This window comes from Equus caballus, chromosome 1 (genome assembly GCF_041296265.1).
Source record: "Equus caballus isolate H_3958 breed thoroughbred chromosome 1, TB-T2T, whole genome shotgun sequence".
In the NCBI taxonomy this organism is placed as follows: Eukaryota; Metazoa; Chordata; class Mammalia; order Perissodactyla; family Equidae; genus Equus; species Equus caballus.
The window spans coordinates 39,892,109-39,910,658 of NC_091684.1; the positions used below are offsets into that span (position 1 = coordinate 39,892,109).

The following is an 18,550-nucleotide window of genomic DNA, read 5'->3' on the forward strand; positions in this document are numbered from 1 at the left end:
GCTTTGAGCTCCATATACTCAAATCTGGAATCTATTATCTTCTAAAATTATGCTTTTTTTCAATTAGTTTCCAGTCTTTTTCACTGAGAAAATTTTAGCATCTAGTAACCATTGTCCTTGAGGTAGTCTAGTGGTTTTCACACACACTCATGTGTCTGGATGGTTTTCTTTTTTTTTTCTTTTTTGGCCCTCCACCCATCCTCTACTGTCTTAAGAGTGTTGGTCTGTGGTATTTTTGAGTGATATGTCCCATTACATACAGCCTTTCTTTAGAGTTGTTGTGTAAATAATGACATGCAGAGACATTCCTTGATATGGAAATACTGGGCCTACCAGCTAGGTTTATTCATTAGCTATAGCTCCCTTCTATCAGCCTCTTACTATGTTATTCGAAGTCATGCCTCAGCAAAATCCCAAATCCATAGTAGGTCCAGATCCTTGAGTTCACTTGGGAATGGTCCAAGGTGCATGTATTATGTCTGTGAATGCTAGAGGGCTGCTGTGTGGGGGTTCTTGGTATGAATTCTAAATTCTAAATTCAGAGAGGCAAACTCATTTAGGGCCATAGTCTTTCTACCACTCACAAATCTAGAAACAAGTTTCTCAATGTTAAACCAGCTACAAAATGATTCTAGAATTTATTTGAAATGTTATATTAATTCCCAGTCTAGGGGAAAAGGAATTTAAAAGGAAAATGTCTGTCAGGGAAGTGGGAGAATCCTGCCTCCCCCCACCACCTTTCCTTAAGTTTCTTATGGCTGGTCAAATAATTAAAAAGACAGGTTAGCAGGAGAAAATCAAACAAGGTTTAATAGCATGTATACATGTGAGAAACTCGGGAGAAACTGAGTAACTCAGCCAACTGGCTGAGGCTGCCTGTTTCAGTATCTTCAGCTACAGACAAGGAGGACATTTGGGGTGGTGATTTGGGTCTTCAAAGGGGAGGAAGGCAACCCACATGGAAATGGAAAAGCACAGCAGCCCTGCTCAACAGGGCCAACTGCTAACTGGGCAATGGTCTCAGCTGAGGCCGCTGGGCTGGAGTGAAAGTCAGTTCCCCAAACCCAAGGATGAGCTGGCTACAGTGAGAGTGTTAGCTCTAAGGAGGAGCTAAAATGGACATGTTGAGAATAGCATGGTATGGCTGTAGAAATTACCCATCATCCCTAGCAAGACAAACTTTCGGAATTAATATTACTCTTAGTCACACGTGCAAACCACACAATTACTTCTATCCTGAGTTGAAATTTTTAAATTTATTGTAGCATTATCATCAAGAATACATATTTATTGTATTATCACTATCAAGAATACATATAAATACATGGCTGAAGCCAAGAGCAAGTCATAAGGAATTTTCCAGGGTTAGTCAAAAGCTAGTCTTCCAGGAGGCCAAGAAGGCTAGGTAGTAATGGGATGGAGGATGACATTCTGTTGGTAGGCAGTCACCAATTATGACTCCTGGCATCAAGGACAGAGGTAGGGGATATCTGGTGAACTGAGTGCAAACGGAGAACTAATGAGCATCATGCGGGCCTGAAGCACTGTTTCTGCTAGTAAGTAATTATAAGATCTGCAGACTAGAGAACTATGTGTGGTTGGTATGGATAGGGTGGACAAACATGAGAAAACAGCTCTCTAAAATGTATCTTAAAGCAATAAACAAGGCCATCTTGCCCAGAAAACTCAGATTGGGGAACTCCTGCCTTCCCACCCCTCTCCTCATCATGGCCACCATTTCAGGCTCCCTGACTCTCTGTTCCTTTCCCTCTCTGTTTCAGCTCAGGGATTAGGGAGCTCTCCGAGAATGGACCTGTCTGTGCCCTGGTTCATTTCTTCACTGCTTTCTTCAAGCTCAGATGCTGGCAGGAAAAAGCTGCTTATGCCTGAAGGGCTATTCTTTAGTAGGCGGCCCAGTTCCTTCTCATAACATTCAGCTGCTTGTAGCAGATCTCCATTCCACTTGTGAATTAATCCTTGTAGATACCAAGAATTTGGTGCATTTTGTGGAAGTTGATTTTCAGCTACATTCTGTAGTTGGTTTTTCATCTTTTCCTTCTCAGCTGATTTTGTGCTTATGGGCAAACCTTCTAAATAATGTTGATCAGCAGTGTCTTCAGTCTTCCCATGATACTCCTGAAAGTTGCAATAGTGCTGATGGAGTTGTTGCCTCCCAGTGTCAGGGAGCTCCTTAGTGAATGGTATCAGATAACATTCTTCTGTTTCCAGCTCAGTGAGATCAGAGTATGCATACAGAGAATTTAGTCCCTTCTCCTTAGCTTTAATCAAATAGTCCATGGCATAATCTCTTAGTTCTTTAATCTTCTCGCTATTCCCACTAGCTTCAGATTCTCCTGTTTTCTGAATTTGTTTGACTTTTCCCATATAGCAGCACGCAATCTGGTAATAGAGGTAGCCATTGTTTGGCATGAATTCTAATGCCTTTAGAAACAGTTCAATAGCTTTGTCTAGATCACCTTTTTTTTGGTAAAATTTGGCTGCCTGGCGAAGGACATCTGTTTGGCAAGGAGCTTTCTCTAGGGCCTCTTCAACCAACAGCTCCCCTTCAGCTTCTTTATTCCCCTTCTGCAGTTTCAGGGCAAGGAGAACTTTGACATACTGATTGTCAGGACTCAGCTCAATGGCCTCCTTCAGAACATTGACAGAGCATTGCTTCTGTGGTTTTTCATCTAGACAGTATGTCGCGATGGCCAGTCCAGAGGTGAATTCTGGATTGTTGGGTTTCTCTTCCAGAGCCTTCTCAAAACACACCTTCGCCCTTTCATTTTGCTTTCCTCCACACTTTAGCAGTGTCCACCCTTCTTCACAGTCAAGCTCAGGACACTCAATACTATAAGGATTTGAAAACTTCTCACACACTTGTTTCACCTTGTCTACGTAAATCTGAGCTTCCAAGAGTCTGCCCATGTGATAGTAGACCCAGGCATAGTTTCCCCAGGTGACCAGACTTCTGATTTCTGCTTGGTCAGCGTGCTCTCGCTGGATTAACTCCTCAGCTTGCCGTAAGCATTCCAGGGCTGCCTCATTTTGGCATTTGTGATATTTTATGTAGGCCAACAAGTTGTACATTGTAGCTTTGAACTCAGAGTTTAAAAATTCAATCTGGTTACACACTCTATCTTCTAGGTCATGTGAGATGCCTTCTTTCTTAAATAGGTTCCACGTGAAATGGCATTTTAGCTGTGGAAGGATTTTCTCCAGAGAATTCCTGTTGACGTCACTGTGAAGAAAATAAACATGGTCATTGTGATGTGTACCTGCCAAGCATTGCATCTTGTGATGCAATTATAGGTTAATCTTGTGTGGCTATGATATGCCCACATATCTAGTTAAACATTAGTTCTGAGTATATCTGAGAGGGTGTTCCTAGAAGAGATTAGCATTTGAATTAGTAGACTGAGCATCATCCAACCTTTTGAGCCCCTGAGTAGAACTAAGAGGCAAAGGAAGTGTGAATTTGCTCTCTCTGCCTGGCTGCTGAGCTGGGACATTGATCTTCTCCTCCCTTCAGACCGGGACTTACACCATAGGCTTGTTCTCAGGCCTTCACACTCAGATTAGAGCTTACACCATTAGCCCTCAGTTCTCAGGCCTTTGAACTCAGAATGGAACTACACCATTGGCCTCCCTGGGTCTGCAGCTTGCAGACAACGGATCATGGGATGTCTCAGCTTCCATAATCATGTGAGCCAAATCCTCATAATAAATTTCTCTCTCTCCCATTCTAAATATATATATATATATATATATATATATATATATATATATATATGTTTTCTTTAAATATATATAAAGTATACATTTTAGCTTTATATTTCTATATATAGAAAATATATATAAATGTTTTCTTTAAATATATACTAATATATATTATATATATAAGTATATTTATATATATAAAGTATATATATTAGGTGAGAATCGTTTTAACAAATAAGGGCAGTATAAAAAAGTTTGGCTTGAAAAATAAAAAAAGAAAAATGGATAAAAATAAATATCCTTACAAATTATTGTAGAAATAATACAAAAGAGGGTTAAAATTCTTGATGAGGAAAACTAAAGTGTGTCCAATTATATAAAGGCTCTTCCCTTGCAAGAAATAGGGATAACACTGAAGATCTAGTCTTGTTTCACTGCTGAAAAATGTAGAAAATAGAAAAACCAGTCAAGGTCAAATTTTGTTGTGAGCCCACTGCTTATACCTGCCTACTTTTGATGTGAAGAAAATTAATGACCATGGTGCAAGACAGAGCCAATGGTAGGACAGCCAAGAGTTCTCCACCCAGGAGTCCATCCTCCATTAACCTTCAAGTAAAAGCTGAAGAAAAGCAAGCCCTAGTGATGTCTGAGTTCTGCAGTTGGCTGACTGAATTTCCTCCTTTGTAGAGCTCAGAATAGTTCAGTTCTTGGCCAGGAGAAACACGGAAGAGCCTGGAACAATTGTATTTAGCAAATGCCTGCTGCCTCTTCCCAACTTTCGTGGGTTGGTCCTGACATCAACCAGCAGCATATGTATATGTGTATGTATATATATATATATATATATATATATATATATATATATCCTATTGGTTCTAATTCTCTGAGAACCTTGACTAATACACACCCCTAAGTTGTCCTAGACAAAAGAAGGGGTGCTTCCTACATTCACCTTTCTACAGCTATGGTCTGTGTAAGAACCTGCAAAGCACATCACTGTGTGAGCAGATATGCAGGAAGTGAGGTAAAGCAGATGAGAGGAGAACACTGCAGTGAGAGGAACGGGGAGCTCTTGTCCTGCTCAGTTACTAAGTCAGGGCTCAGTCCTCCACATGCTGGGTAAGGTTTGTTTAGTCATCCAACAACCCTGCACAGTGCTACCTCTTTGTGTTACTTTGACAAAGCTGGAGGCATCGCAATCCCTGACTTCAAAACATACTACAAAGCTACAGTAATCAAAACAGCATGGTACTGGTACAAAAACAGATGCACGGATCAATGGAACAGAATTGAAAGCCCAGAAATAAAACCACACATCTATGGACAGCTAATCTTTGATAAAGGAGCTGAGGGCCTACAATGGAGGAAAGAAAGTCTCTTCAACAAATGGTGCTGGGAAAGCTGGACAGCCACATGTAAAAGAATGAAAACCAACCACTCTTTTTCACCATTTACTAAAATGAACTCAAAATGGATCAAAGACCTAAAGATTAGGCCTGAAACAATAAGTCTTCTAGAAGAGAATATCAGCAGTACACTCTTTGATATCAGCTTCAAAAGAATCTTTTCAGACACCATAACCCCTCACATGAGGGAAATAATAGAAAGAATAAACAAATGGGACTTCATCGGACTAAAGAGCTTCTTCAAGGCAAGGGAAAACAGGATTGATACAAAAAAACAGCCCACTAATTGGGAAAAAATATTCACAAGTTATTTATCTGACAAAGGGTTAATCTCCATAATATACAAAGAACTCACACAACTCAACAATAAAAAATCAAACAACCCCATTACAAAATGGGCAAGGGACATGAACAGACATTTCTCCAAAGAAGATATACGGATGGCCAATAGACACATGAAAAGATGCTCATCATCACTAATAATCAGGGAAATGCAAATCAAAACTACACTAAGATATCACCTTACACCTGTTAGAATGGCAAAAATATCCAAAACCAAGGCTGACAAATGTTGGAGAGGCTGTGGAGAAAAGGGAACCCTCATACACTGGGAATGCAAACTGGTGCAGCCACTGTGGAAAACCGTATGGAGATACCTCAAAAAGTTAAGAATAGAAATACCTTATGACCCAGCCATCCCACTACTGGGTATCTATCCTAAGAACCTGAAATTAGCAATTCCAAAAGTTCCATGCATCCCTATGTTCATCGCAGCATTATTCACAATAGCCAAGTCATGGAACCAAGCTAAGTGCCCAGCAACTGATGATTGGATAAAGAAGATGTGGTATATATATACAATGGAATACCACTCAGCCATAAAAAAGGACAAAGTCGTCCCATTCACAACAACATGGATAGACCTTGAGGGTATTATGTTGAGTGAAATAAGCCAGACAGAGAAAGACGAACTCTGTATGACTCCACTCATAGGTGGTAGTCAACATATGGACAAAGAGAACTGATCGGTGGTTGCCAGGGGAAAGGTGAGTTGGGGGAGGGCACTAGGGGTCAAGTGGTGTACCTACAACATGACTAATAATGATGTACAACTGTAATTTCACAAGGATGTTAACTTTCATAACCTTAAAAAAAAAAAAATAAAGGCTATCCTGGCCCTCTTTGCCCCCAGGGCTCACAGCTGGTTAGAAGGAACCATGTAAAGAAATGAAAGCCCAGGGATAGTTGCCACCATGCTATGTGATATCTCTTCATCTCTCCCACCACCTCCCTACAGTCACACATAGACCCTGCAGGCTTGGTTTCAGTCTGACTGAAGTAGTCTCCCTGACATAGGCCAGATCGCCAGAAAGAATGAATTTGTTTCGAGAAAGAAACTAAACAAAATTGACAAATTTGTCTTTTGTAGTTGGAAGACACCAAGAGAGATCGCTTGACTAGATAAAGTTAAATAAGTTATACAAGTTCTCAGTGTGTGTTCTCACATCTTTGTTTGCCTAGGGCCTGAGGTATGTTTTACTGAATTTGTGCTCCTCCTTTCTTACCAGTAGATTCTTGGCACCATAAGATTGGAAAGTACCTCCAGAAATCACTAAACCCAGTGTTGTTCATATTTTTGGATTTCATAGACTAGCACAATTTCAGAAAAAAGTTATGAACCAAATAGGACTGCCAACTTATTTGGCAATACAGTGATATGGGGAGAAAATTCATCCCCAAAGACATCAATCGTCCTTACCAATATTTTAGTTTTTTTAAAAAAAAAGGGAGCATTTTTATTATCACTGAAGAAGTAAGAAGGATATAATCTCAGAATAATGGGAAGTTCTTTAAAATGCCAAAATATATTTTGCTTTATGAGGAGCCACTGAGTTTATTTGCAGTTTACCGTGGATCAGCACCGGGCCCCACACCACTGCTGCAAGTGCTCTGATCTACTTGCTGTCTCTCTCTCCAGCAATGCTCATCGAACCATTTCTGACCCAATATGATTACATGTCAAATGCTTTATAGTGAGAGATGCAGAGGCAAGGGAATCAATCCAAGGCAAGAGAAGAGGGGAAAGATGCTGTCTATGTACATATCCTCTTTATATGTGTGCCTCTTTTCTTGGCAGTCTTTTTCATGCTCTTGGTCCCTGGCTATAGCACCACAATGCCAATATCTTCCCTCTCCATTCTAGAGTTTTCCAATTTGGCTTCATCTGAGGATTCTAGTTGCCCTCTAAGGAGGACTACAGGTCATAACTCAAGTTAGCAATTACTAGAAAATAAATATTGAGAAAATTATAAAGATGGTCACTGAACAAATCTCTTTATAACTGTTAATACAACTAAAACATAATAAAGGCATTTTAATGTTTCAACATCAGTTAACTTTACTCATTGCCGAATTAGAAAGTTTACAGAGAGGAAGGAAAAGTGTGGGCTTCAGAGAAATAAAATGTGTCTGCAGATTAGCAGGTGTATGTAAGTGCCTGGAAATAATAGCTGAACATTCTAAGGATAGATAGAGGTATTCATCCAACTTCTCAGTGAGCCTACAGAAAGACAGGTGACTGGATGTTTTTGCTTCAACAAAAACCAGAACCCATCTTGCCAGTTTGATAACACTATTTCTTTTTTCCCCTGTGTTAGTAATGTAGGCTTTGACATAGCCATGTAGGTGAGCAGAATTTGCCTCCCCAAAATATGCCTCTTTGGCATAAGGATTATTTTAAAGAAGCTACAGACACAGAAAAAGTTCTGAAAACTGAGTAAGTTACCCTTTTGTAACAGACATTTACGTTTTATGTAAATGTCATTTACTCCATTTCAGGGTGTTTCTAAACCAGGAAAAAGGGCATGACTAAATCTTTAGAAACTCTTACCAGTGGAGAAGGCAATGACTTAAATTTGCATAACAACCTTACCATTGTTTGCTATGCCTTTCCTGGTATCCACTCATAATTGACTCCCCATCCCCAGCATCTTCTTTTGTCCTTAGCTGAAGACAGACAGCATTTAAGGTGATGGTTTCCACCATTTCTGGGTGTTGCTCAGTTTTTCTGGATCTCTCCCATGTATACATGTTATTAAACTTTTGGTTATTTTTCTCCTTTTAAGCTGTCTTATGTCAATTTAATTATTAGGCCAGCCAGAGAACCTAGAATGGGATAATGAAAATTTTTCCTCCCCCACATCAGTAAACCAGAGGGGTCTTACCAAACTAAACTTTTAAGCATGTATTGATGAAGATTCTCTCTCCAAAATTAAACATATTCCAACCCTGTCATATATAAGCTTTAGGAGATGTCAATTGCTCAAGAAAGAGTAGAGCAAACAGAAAGGCTCACTCAATATTTCTGAACCCATGAGAGAGCCTGAGCATGGAACTCTTGGGGACATTCCATCCACAGAACTACTTCACCAATGTTAGAGCTGACCATGCTAAAAAATTTATGGTTACATTGAATAGTTTATTCAGGAAGGTAGCCAACTATTTATGTGGCTTCATGATTATAATGAAACCTATTGAAACTTGGAATTCAGGTCTGTTGATTTTTCCTAAGCCTTCCTCCCTAGGTCTCCAATTTGATTAGGTATTTGATACCTGATCTCTCCTTGAAGTAAAATTTGGAACAAAGTATATTGGACCAGGAGTGCTAAGATCTGAATAAGAAGAAACATTAAACCCAGAGCTAGAGTCCAGGAGGTTTGCCTTAAAAAACTATTGCCTTGGTGGATGAATTGCTTATAAATCTAGTATAATGGTTAAAAGACAAAAGTTTTAAAAATAACTATAACTACAATTGTTAATGTATATCCAAGATAAAAAGATATAAATTGTGACATCAAAAATATGAAATGTGGGGAAAGGGGAAAGTAAAAAGGAAGAGTTTTAGTATGTGTTCAAACTTAAGTTATCAGCTTAAAATAGACTGTTATAAATATGAGATGTTTTATATAAACCTCATGGTACCCACAAAGCAAAAACCCATAATGGATAAGCAAAAGAACAGACAAAGGAATCTAAGTGTACTACTACAGAAAATCATCAAATCACAAAGAAAAGAGCAAGAGAAGAAGAAGAACAAAGGAATTACAAAACAGCCAGAAAATAAATAACAAAGTGGTAATAGTAAGTCCATAACTATTAATAATTACTTTAAATATAAATGGACTGAATTCTCCAATCAAAAGACATGGAGTGGCTGAATGGATAAAAAATAAGAGCCAACTATATGCTGTGAAGGGGTTCAGAACAGGCCTCCACAACATGTGCCACCTTGGCATGTGGAATATTTCGAGCTTAAGGCAATTGAAACCTTGCAGGCTCAAGAGAAACTTTTATCTCTCCCTTAAAGAATTTAATTTGGGAGCCTTGCCCATAATAAGAGTTATCACCAGAAATAAATTTTTATGACCTAGCTGTATGGTGGGGCAAATCTGTAATCCTGAACATCTACTCTTATCATCCTGGGAATTTCCCTCCTTCCCTCTGAAGCCTCAGGCTTCTATTGCATTCCTTAGTGCAAGATGGCATATATACTTCATTTTACCTTTTAGTCTCTGAACTTCTCATGTGTGTGGGGTCTCTGACTCTCTCATGTGTGTGGGGTTCCCATATGTACACAATTAAATTTGATTTTCTCCTGTAAATCTGTCTCCCATCAATTTAATTCTTAGACCAGCCAGAAGAAACTAGGAGGGTAGAGGAAAATTTCTTCCTTCCCCATAGTTGCCTTCAGCTTTAAGGACACACACAGACTGACAGTGAGAGGATGGAAAAAGATATTCTATGCAAAACAAAAGAAAGCAGGGTTAGCTATAGTTATATTGGACAAAATAGACTTTAAGCCAAATATTGTAATAAGAGGCAAAGAATGTCATTGTTTAATGATAAAGGGGTCAATCCAACAAGAGGATATAATATTTGTAAATATTTATACACCCAACATATGAGCACCTAAATACATAAAGCAAATGTTAATAGACGTGAGGAAAGAAATAGCCACCAATACAACAATAGTAGAGGACTTCACACTACCCTTTTTCAACAATGGATGGATCATCCAGACAGAAAATCAATAAGGAAACATTGGATTTAAGCAATATGTTCAATCAGACGGACTTAGACATTTACAGAATATTGCATCCAACAGCAGACGAATGTGCGTTTTTCTCAAGCACACATGGAACAGTCCCCAGGATAAATCATATGTTAGGCCCCAAAACAAGTCTTAATAAAACTTAAGAAAACTGAGATCACATCAAGCATCTTTTGTGACCAGTATTATTCAGCCATAAAAAAGAAGGAAATCCTGCCATTTGTGACAACATGAATGGAACTTGAGGACATTATGATGAGTGAAATGAGCCAGATAAAAACAAATACCGCATAACATCACCAATATGTGGAATCTGAAAAAAAAGTCAAACTCATAGAAACAGAGTAGAATAGTGGTTGGCAGGGGTGGTGGGGGTGGGGGAGGGTGGAGGAAATAGGGAAAGGTTGGTAAAAGGGTATTCAGCTGTAAGATGAATAAGGTCTAAGGATCTAATGTCTAACATGGTGACTAAAGTTGAAAACACAGTATTGTAGAACTGAAATTTGCTAAGAGTGTAGAACTTAAATGTTCTCACCAAAAAAAAAAGATAAATATATGAAGTGATGGATGTGTTAATTAACTAGACGGGGGGTAGAATCCTTTCACAATGTATATGTATATCAAATCACTACAATTTACACTTTAAATATCTTACAATGTTATATGTCAGTTATACAGTAAGCTGAAATTTAAAAAAAAATTATCTTAGCAATTCTTGTCCCTATTTCTTCTATGTACTTTAGGTACATGAAATACTCTGGGTTTTTTTGTTCCTTTGGATTTTCATTACATATTTATTATGCATTAATTGACATATTTACATATATCATGTAATCGACCTATTCATAATGTTAACCTATTTAACTGAGTAGATCAAAATAAAACATTTGAAAATAATTCTGATTTAATAAAAAATAAATTATTGCCTTTTAAAAACCAATATTCCATTTGCCAAGGTTTCCTCACTTACTAATTTATCTCGTGTGTGTTTCTGAAAGTCATTCTAAATACGCTTTATATGTATATTTATAAAATTTAATAAATTACTGAACAGTAATTAAATTCAGATATTTAAAGGAAGGACAAGCAAGCAAGTAGGATGATGGCTGCAGTAACTTGATAAAGAGAATGTCTAAGTTCAGGTGAAACATGAGAAATTGAATGCCTTTCCTACCTGAAGATTCTGTATCTAGTAGAAAACATCAGGGAGGTAGGAGTCCCTGTGGCCCAGGAAGAGATTTCTCATGGCCTTAAGCTGCAGCCATGAGGTTTTGCTGACCAAAGCTATAAAACAGCATTGCTAGTCCTGAGGAAAGCTCATTTATAGTCTTTTATAGTCTTTCCTCCTTCTCCTGTTTGCCTACCAGGATGTTGACAGCCTGTTGGCACTGCCCACAGACTCCAGTGTGGATGCCACATCCCCTTCCAGGGCCTGGTCAAAGCCATTACTAGAGCAGAATCTTGAAATTTTCAGAAAGAGGCACTGTTTAAATGGTAAGAGTAGGAGTTTCCAGGAAAATCTCCTCTGAGGCAGCTTGCACCACAGAGGCTTTGGTTATGCTGCCGCTGACTATATGAAGGAACAGGCAGACCTCATGCCCAGTTAGTTGGTCAGAACAGGCACAACCCAAGGAGCCCATCACTTCAAATAGTAAGCCAAGGAACTCTCCAGAGCAGTGCTTCTTACACTGTAATGTGCATATGGACCAAATCACCTGAGGGTCCTGTTAAAAATCAGATCTGCATTCAGTAGGTCTGGGATGCTGCCTTTGTAGCAACTTTCCAAGGGGTGTTGGACTGGACCACGCTGTTTGTAGCAAGGTTCCAGGAAGACTTCCCTTTTGGAAATGATTTCCAATCACCAGTTTCTCATCCCCAAAATATCCCTTAAGCAGGCAAGCCTTGCTTTTATGTCAACATCCTCCCCACCCCTTCCACTCCCCACCCACTTTGGGCTTCCTCTGCTCACATTTATACACATACAATGCAGGGAGCATTTAGTGTGTATATAAAGTAACTGTGATCCTCTTTAAATATGCATTCTTTTTCTAGGCCTTATTTCTGATCCACTCCATCAGGATTTCAAAAGGCAGGGCCCAGTAATTTGTATTCTAATAGAACACTCAGGTTGGTTGTGATACAGGGTGTCTGCAACACAGTTTGAGACTCTGCAGACACTTTCTCCCTATTCATAGTTCACAGGGACGGTCTAGCAGGTCGGTAAGAAGAAGGGTAGGGAGACATACTCCTCAATTCCGAAAGAGCAAATTTCAAGGTAAAAGCGGCCTTATTATGAACTGGAGTTTTGCAGCGCTGAATTAGTCATTAGCATGTTTGCGGAGAAGTAAGTGTGCTCTTAAAATAATCACAACAAAACTCACAAGCCTCTGATTTAGTCCTTTCAAATATAAGAAACAAAAGAGAGACCAGGACCTCCAGTAACTATCCTCCAGGCCCTAGTCCTCATTGACCAGGTTTTGTCTGAAAGGATCTGAGCATGCTCTCCCTCTAGGCTCTCTCAACAAGCCCCCTTCCCTTCCCAGCTGCCAGCTTCCAGCTCTGCTGGAAACGCTTCCCTCGACGTCCTTACGCTGCCTGACTCTGTAAATCAGAAGGAGCCACAAAAATAAAAATGCATGAATTTGTAAGATAGATTTATGATTTAATTAGATAAATGCATATTTATAAGCAAACACTGAATCAGCATACTTCAGGAAGTTGGATGCAAGAACAAGATTTGTGAGAAATTCACAACTTCCTATCAGAGAAGCAGGGAATATTTACCTCATGACAGCTGTTCCCTTGCTATTCTGAAAAGCTGGGGTCCAGGCTGATTTTATTTTCTGCTTGTGCGTTGCAAGCAAATGCTGAAGAGATTTCCACCTAGGACGCTCTCCCTTACGTGTGTGCTTTTATGAAGGAGAAAAGGAAAACGAAACCGATGCAATGTTGTCTGGATTTCTGTTGAGGAGAAACTGAAACTGAATGTGTGAGAGCTGAGTTTATTCTCTGCTGGGGATATTGTTCTACACAGATTTCTTTTTTTTTCCCCAAAGATTTATTTTTTTTCCTTTTTCTCCCCAAAGCCCCCTTTACACAGTTGTATATTCTTAGTTGTGGGTCCTTCTAGTTGTGGCATGTGGGACGCCGCCTCAGTGTGGTTTGATGAGCAGTGCCACGTCCATGCCCAGGATTCGAACCGAGGAAACACCTGGCCGCCTGCAGCAGAGTGCGCGAACTTAACCACTCAGCCACGGGGCCAGCCCCATACACAGATTCTTAACTGTGTTTGAGAGTGTAGGGGATCACATTTGGCCACCCCAAAATGTGCCTCTGGCATAAGGATTATTTTGGAGGTTACTTTTAAAAACTGCAGACGTGGGAGAAGCTCCCAAAAGTAAAATTTACCCTTTGTAAGAGACATTTACATTTGTAAGGGAAATTTCCATCTGTAAGGGTATCACTCTCTCTGTACCAGGAAGAAAGGGGGATGACCTTATTTCTAGAAACTCTTATCAATGTGAAGGGCAACAACTTAAATCTGCATAATAACCTTATTCTTGTTTACTGTGCTTTATGGTAATCTCCCATAACTGACTTCCCCCTACCCCAACTTCCTCCTTTGTCTTTTGCTGAAGATAGTATTTAAGATGAGATCTTCTGCCATTTTGGTGAGTTGCTCCATTTTCCTGAGTGTCTCCCATGTACATGTGTTATAAAGCTTTGTTTGATTTTCTCCTGTTATTCTGTCTCATGTCAATTTAGTTCATAGCCCAGCCAGAAGGACCTAGAGTGAGTAGAGGAAATGTTCTTCCTCCCCTAAAAGAGTTTGTAAAAAAAAAAGGCATTATAGATCCCTTACAGGGGCTGGCACAGTGGTTAAATTCGCATGTTCTGCTTCTCAGTGGCCAGAGGTTCACCGGTTCAGATCCTGGGTGCAGACATGGCAATGCTTGGCAAAGCCCATGGTGTGGTAGGCATCCCACGTATAAAGTAAAGGAAGATGGGCATGGATGTTAGCTCAGGGCCAGTCTTCCTCAGCAAAAAGAGGAGGATTGGCAGTAGTTAGCTCAGGGCTAATCTTCCTCAAAAAAAAAAAAAAGATCCCTCACAGATTATAGGCCCTACTCCCAGAGATTCTGATGTACTCTGGGGGTAGGCTTGGGCTCAGGAATCTGCATTTTTATAAGCACTGTGGAAATTGTGTTGCAGGAGTCCTGTACCACATTTTGAGAAGCACGGTCCTCGAGATATTTTGAAAAGCAGTTTCCTGTTTACTTGTGGGAGATAATGTTGATACCAGCTCAACATAAGGTTGACATAGGGGAAGCCATATTGTAGAAAAGAAACCATATAGTACTTTGAATGACTTCTGACTAACTAACCCAGCTGGATTTGCACCCTCCAGGAGATCTGCCTGCTCTGTAGATTTTATGACTGATGCTTGTGCACATACCTCCTAGCTGTGATAAGATGATAACTTCGTTCTTTTGAGTTCCTTAGGAATGTGATGACCCCCTGAACAGAGAGTCTATACTGATAGCCATCATCAGTGAAAACTGAAAGATCTGGTGTGGCAAATCCTAGGTCAACACTCCTAACCCCCTCCCACTGGCCTATATAACTGCTTCTAGATTCTGTGTCTCCCTTAAGATGGCAATTTTTGAAATCAGTCGGCCATCTTCCCCTTTGCTAGCAAGTTGTAATAAAATGCCCTGTTTCTGCCACTGTCTTGCCTCTTGACAATTCGCTTTTGTCTCCCAGTGAGCAGATCATGCCCTTTGGGTGGTAACAATGTAATGTATCAAACAGTGAGTCAGACAATCTAGAATAGAGGAAAATAACCACAGGACACCTCGATTTTGGTTATCTCTTTGACTACCTCTGGGATATTTGTTGAGTGATATCACTTTGCCTCATTTTCTCACTTTTAAATTGTCCTGGAATGCATTTCCTTTTTCCTTCCATCCAAACTATAAGAAAACTATGCCCTGGGGAGATCCACATTTACCTTCTAAGGTATGGCTCTGGGCACTCTAGGGAGTCACCAAAGCATTAAGACATTTCACCCTTTTGGCCTTTGAACACAGAGGCATAAAATGCTCAGCACTAGACTTTGGGACCTCAGACACTCCACCTGACCTCCTGGGCAAGTAGTTTGCCCTCTGAGCCCTATTTGGCTCATGTAGAAAATAAGCCTAATGAAAAAATAATAGTCCTAGGGGCTGGCCCAGTGGCATAGAGGTTAAGTTTGCATTCTCCACTTTGGTGGCCCGGGGTTTGCAGGTTCGGATCCTGGGCATAGACCTAGCACCACTTGTCAAGCAATGCTGTGGCAGCATGCCATATAAAATAGAGGAATATTGGCACAGATGTTAGCTCAGTGACAATCTTCCTCAAGCAAAATGAGGAAGATTGGCAACAGATGTTAGCTCAGGGCCTATCTTCCTCACATACACACAAAAATAACAGTTCGTCCTTCTTGGGGCTCTTGGGAGGATGATAGGAGATAATGGAAGTGAAGCACTTAATAGAATGCATGACTAACTACTGATCACATAGAAACTGTTACCACCATGATCACTGCTATAGTAGTGTTACAATTTTAAGTACGTGAAGGAAGAAACAGAATTTCTTAGTGGATGGGGCAGAGGAGGACACTCATCAGCCAACTGGCAGGTGACAGGCGTTCCCCAGGTGGTTTTCCCCTTTGGCAATTTTCAATGCTGCTGGGAGAAGCAGCCCAACCTCCCCCTGTCCCTACAGCCTCTGGGACACAGGGCAGCTTGATGTGAGATTCAATCCAACATGGTTCAAAGAAGCCCCATTAGACTTCCTGAGGTCAGTGGCTCTTGACACACCCAAGCATAGATCATTGTATTTTTTGTTTGTTTGTTTTGTTTGTTTGTTTTGTTTGTTTGTTTCTTGAGGGAGATTAGCCCTGAGCTAACATCTGCTGCCAATTCTCCTCTTTTTGCTGGGGAAGACTGGCCCTGAGCTCACATCCGTGCCCATCTTCCTCTACTTTATATGTGGGACGCCTACCACAGCATGGCTTGCCAAGTGGTGCCATGTCCGCACCCGGGATCCCAACCGGCAAACCCTGGGCCACCCAAGTGGAACATGTGCACTTAACTGCTGCGCCACCAGCCGTCGCCCAGCACAGGTCATTGTAAAACCACTTGGGCAGACTGGCTGCCAAGGCTCTGGGCAGTGTCAAGTTATTTGGTCAACCCCATTCGTGCAGGCACAATTAACATAACTCATGGCCAGGAATCCATTGTGTAGAAAAGGGTAACCTGAGGCACTTGGCAGTGAATTCCTCTTACCATCCCCAAATATGAGCCTGCAGAGCATTTGGGAACCCTTGGGTCTTCCTTCTCTCAGTCATTGAGTGGTCACTAGGATCCTCCATCCCCAGGCAATCAAGCCCTCAATCCCTCCCCATAGGTGTTTGATGGGAAAGCCTTTTTTTTCTCTGATCTCAGTCTTTCCTGAGGCTCTATCCAATGGCAGAACTTGAGCAGGTCTATATTCATATTTTTTTAAATCGTTTACTAAGATTATACTTTGTATACAATAAAATGAACCCATTTTAAGTATACAGTTTGAGGAGTTTTGACAAATGTATATACCCATGTAACCACCACTACTATTTCCTTATAGGCTCTTTGTATCACCCACAGAGATTCCCGGGTGTGCATTCCTAGTCTATCCCAATCCCAGTCTCCACCATCCCCAGGCATCCATTGATCTGCTTTCCATCACTGGAAATGAGGTCAGTATTAGAAAAGAGATTAGGTCATTATGTTTTGAAGATAAATTAGTTTTTTGCTGCTAGCCAGCTGTCATCAGAGCAATATAAAGAGATACTCCATGCTTTGAGTTTTATTTTTACATAAGAAATGGAAAAATGCCCAACTGTGGGAATCATTTCTTACACTTCCCGCCATGAATTGATCAGACTTTCAGGGCAAAATTCCACTCAACGTGAGTTGGGTTTGCGCTACCAGTTCTTTCTTTAATGATATCTGCTGAAAAGAAAAATTTCTTTTTTTTTTTTGAGGACGATTAGCCCTGAGCTAACATCTGCTGCCAATCCTCCTCTATTTTGCTGAGAAAGACTGGCCCTGAGCTAACATCCGTGCCCATCTTCCTCTACTTTATACATGGGACTCCTGCCACAGCATGGCTTGACAAGCAGTGTATAGGTCCACACCCAGGATCTGAACCAGCAAACCCCAGGCCACTGCAGTGGAACGTGGAAACTTAACCACTGTGCTACTGGGCTGGCCCCAGAAATGCTTTATTTTAAAATTACAAGAAGAAAGCCTCTTAGTCCTTTCAAAGAAAACAACAACAGAAAAGCCCATAGAAAGTAAATCCCTTCGATTTGAACTTTGAATCAGCAAACATTGTGCCTGATTGGATCCACCCACTCCTGCCAAGCCTCCCTCACATCCCAGCTTCTGCCTCCCAGCTCCACCCAGTGAACAGTTCTAGAAGCTTAGGGAGCTTGAGTGTGTATACTAGAAAAGCAACAGAAATAAAAAGTGCCCATACTGATAAAGGTATGTTTAGTCCATAAACAACAGGACAACTCAGAAACATGCCTACACTAGAGAAACTCAGCTTACAGTTTGCATTCAAGATCAAGGATGCTTATACATTGGTATTTCACTGACCTCATGACTGCCACCTGCTTCTCTGCTCTTCTGAAAAGCCGGGATCCAAGCTGATTTGCTCTTCGGAAATCTTTCCAGTCTGGCTCAAGTAAGTGCTGCAAAAGCTATATAAATGGAAAGTGGGGGTAATAGGAATGCATCAGCTGATGCTTTCTCCCTGTTTCTGAGCTGTTATGAAAGGGAAGGGGAACTGGAAAGTGAAACTGATCTAAAATCAAGAGGAAGGAAATGAAACTTAAGGTTGAGATCTCTGAAGACTCAGTCGAAGTATGTTGGTTAAAATCATGACTCTGGGGGCCGGCTGGTGGCCCAGAGGTTAAGTTCGCACGTTCTGCTTTGGCAGCCCACGGTTCACAGGTTGGGATCCCGGGTGCAGACATGGCACCGCTTAGCAGGCCATGCTGTGGTAAGCGTCCCACAAATAAAGTAGAGGAAGATGGGCACGGATGGGAGCTCAGGGCCAGTCTTCCCCAGCAAAAAGAGGAGAATTGGCAGCAGATGTTAGCTCAGGGCTAATCTTCCTCAAAAAAAAAAAAAAAAAAATTGTGACTCTGAACTATAGTTTGAGGGAATATGAAAGCACTCCCAGGACTCTGTCCAGATCTAGACTTGGCCCTAGGAAACTGCAT

At 40.7% G+C, this 18,550-nt stretch overlaps 2 protein-coding genes across 23 annotated transcripts in view; one reads left to right on the top strand and one right to left on the bottom strand.

The window, feature by feature from the left end:
• The window catches only part of LIPA (lipase A, lysosomal acid type), a 194,384-nt gene that overhangs the window by 74,649 nt on the left and 101,185 nt on the right, over positions 1–18,550 (top strand). For 4 of the 21 annotated variants that reach the window (XM_070224537.1, XM_070224601.1, XM_070224544.1 and 1 more), the window contains exon 1: positions 17,708–18,009. The exons of 13 other annotated variants lie outside the window; for them this stretch is intronic. The gene's annotated coding sequence lies outside the window, so the exon portion shown is untranslated. Of the gene's footprint in view, positions 1–17,701; positions 18,010–18,550 lie in introns of those variants that run through there. 4 more of the 21 variants (XM_070224549.1, XM_023643059.2, XM_070224618.1 and 1 more) reach the window with 3 other exon arrangements.
• On the bottom strand, positions 1,238–18,185 carry IFIT3 (interferon induced protein with tetratricopeptide repeats 3). Of its 2 annotated transcripts, none has more exons than XM_001501403.7 (2): positions 17,922–18,185; positions 1,238–3,241 (listed from the first exon to the last, which is right to left on the bottom strand). In XM_001501403.7, the coding sequence occupies exons 1-2, from the start codon at positions 17,924–17,926 to the stop codon at positions 1,783–1,785; spliced, it is 1,464 nt and encodes a 487-aa protein (XP_001501453.3). In that variant the 5' UTR covers positions 17,927–18,185; the 3' UTR covers positions 1,238–1,782. The 2 variants fall into 2 exon arrangements, with proteins under 2 accessions (XP_001501453.3, XP_070080584.1); XM_070224483.1 differs by lacking the exon at positions 17,922–18,185 and adding an exon at positions 13,021–13,758.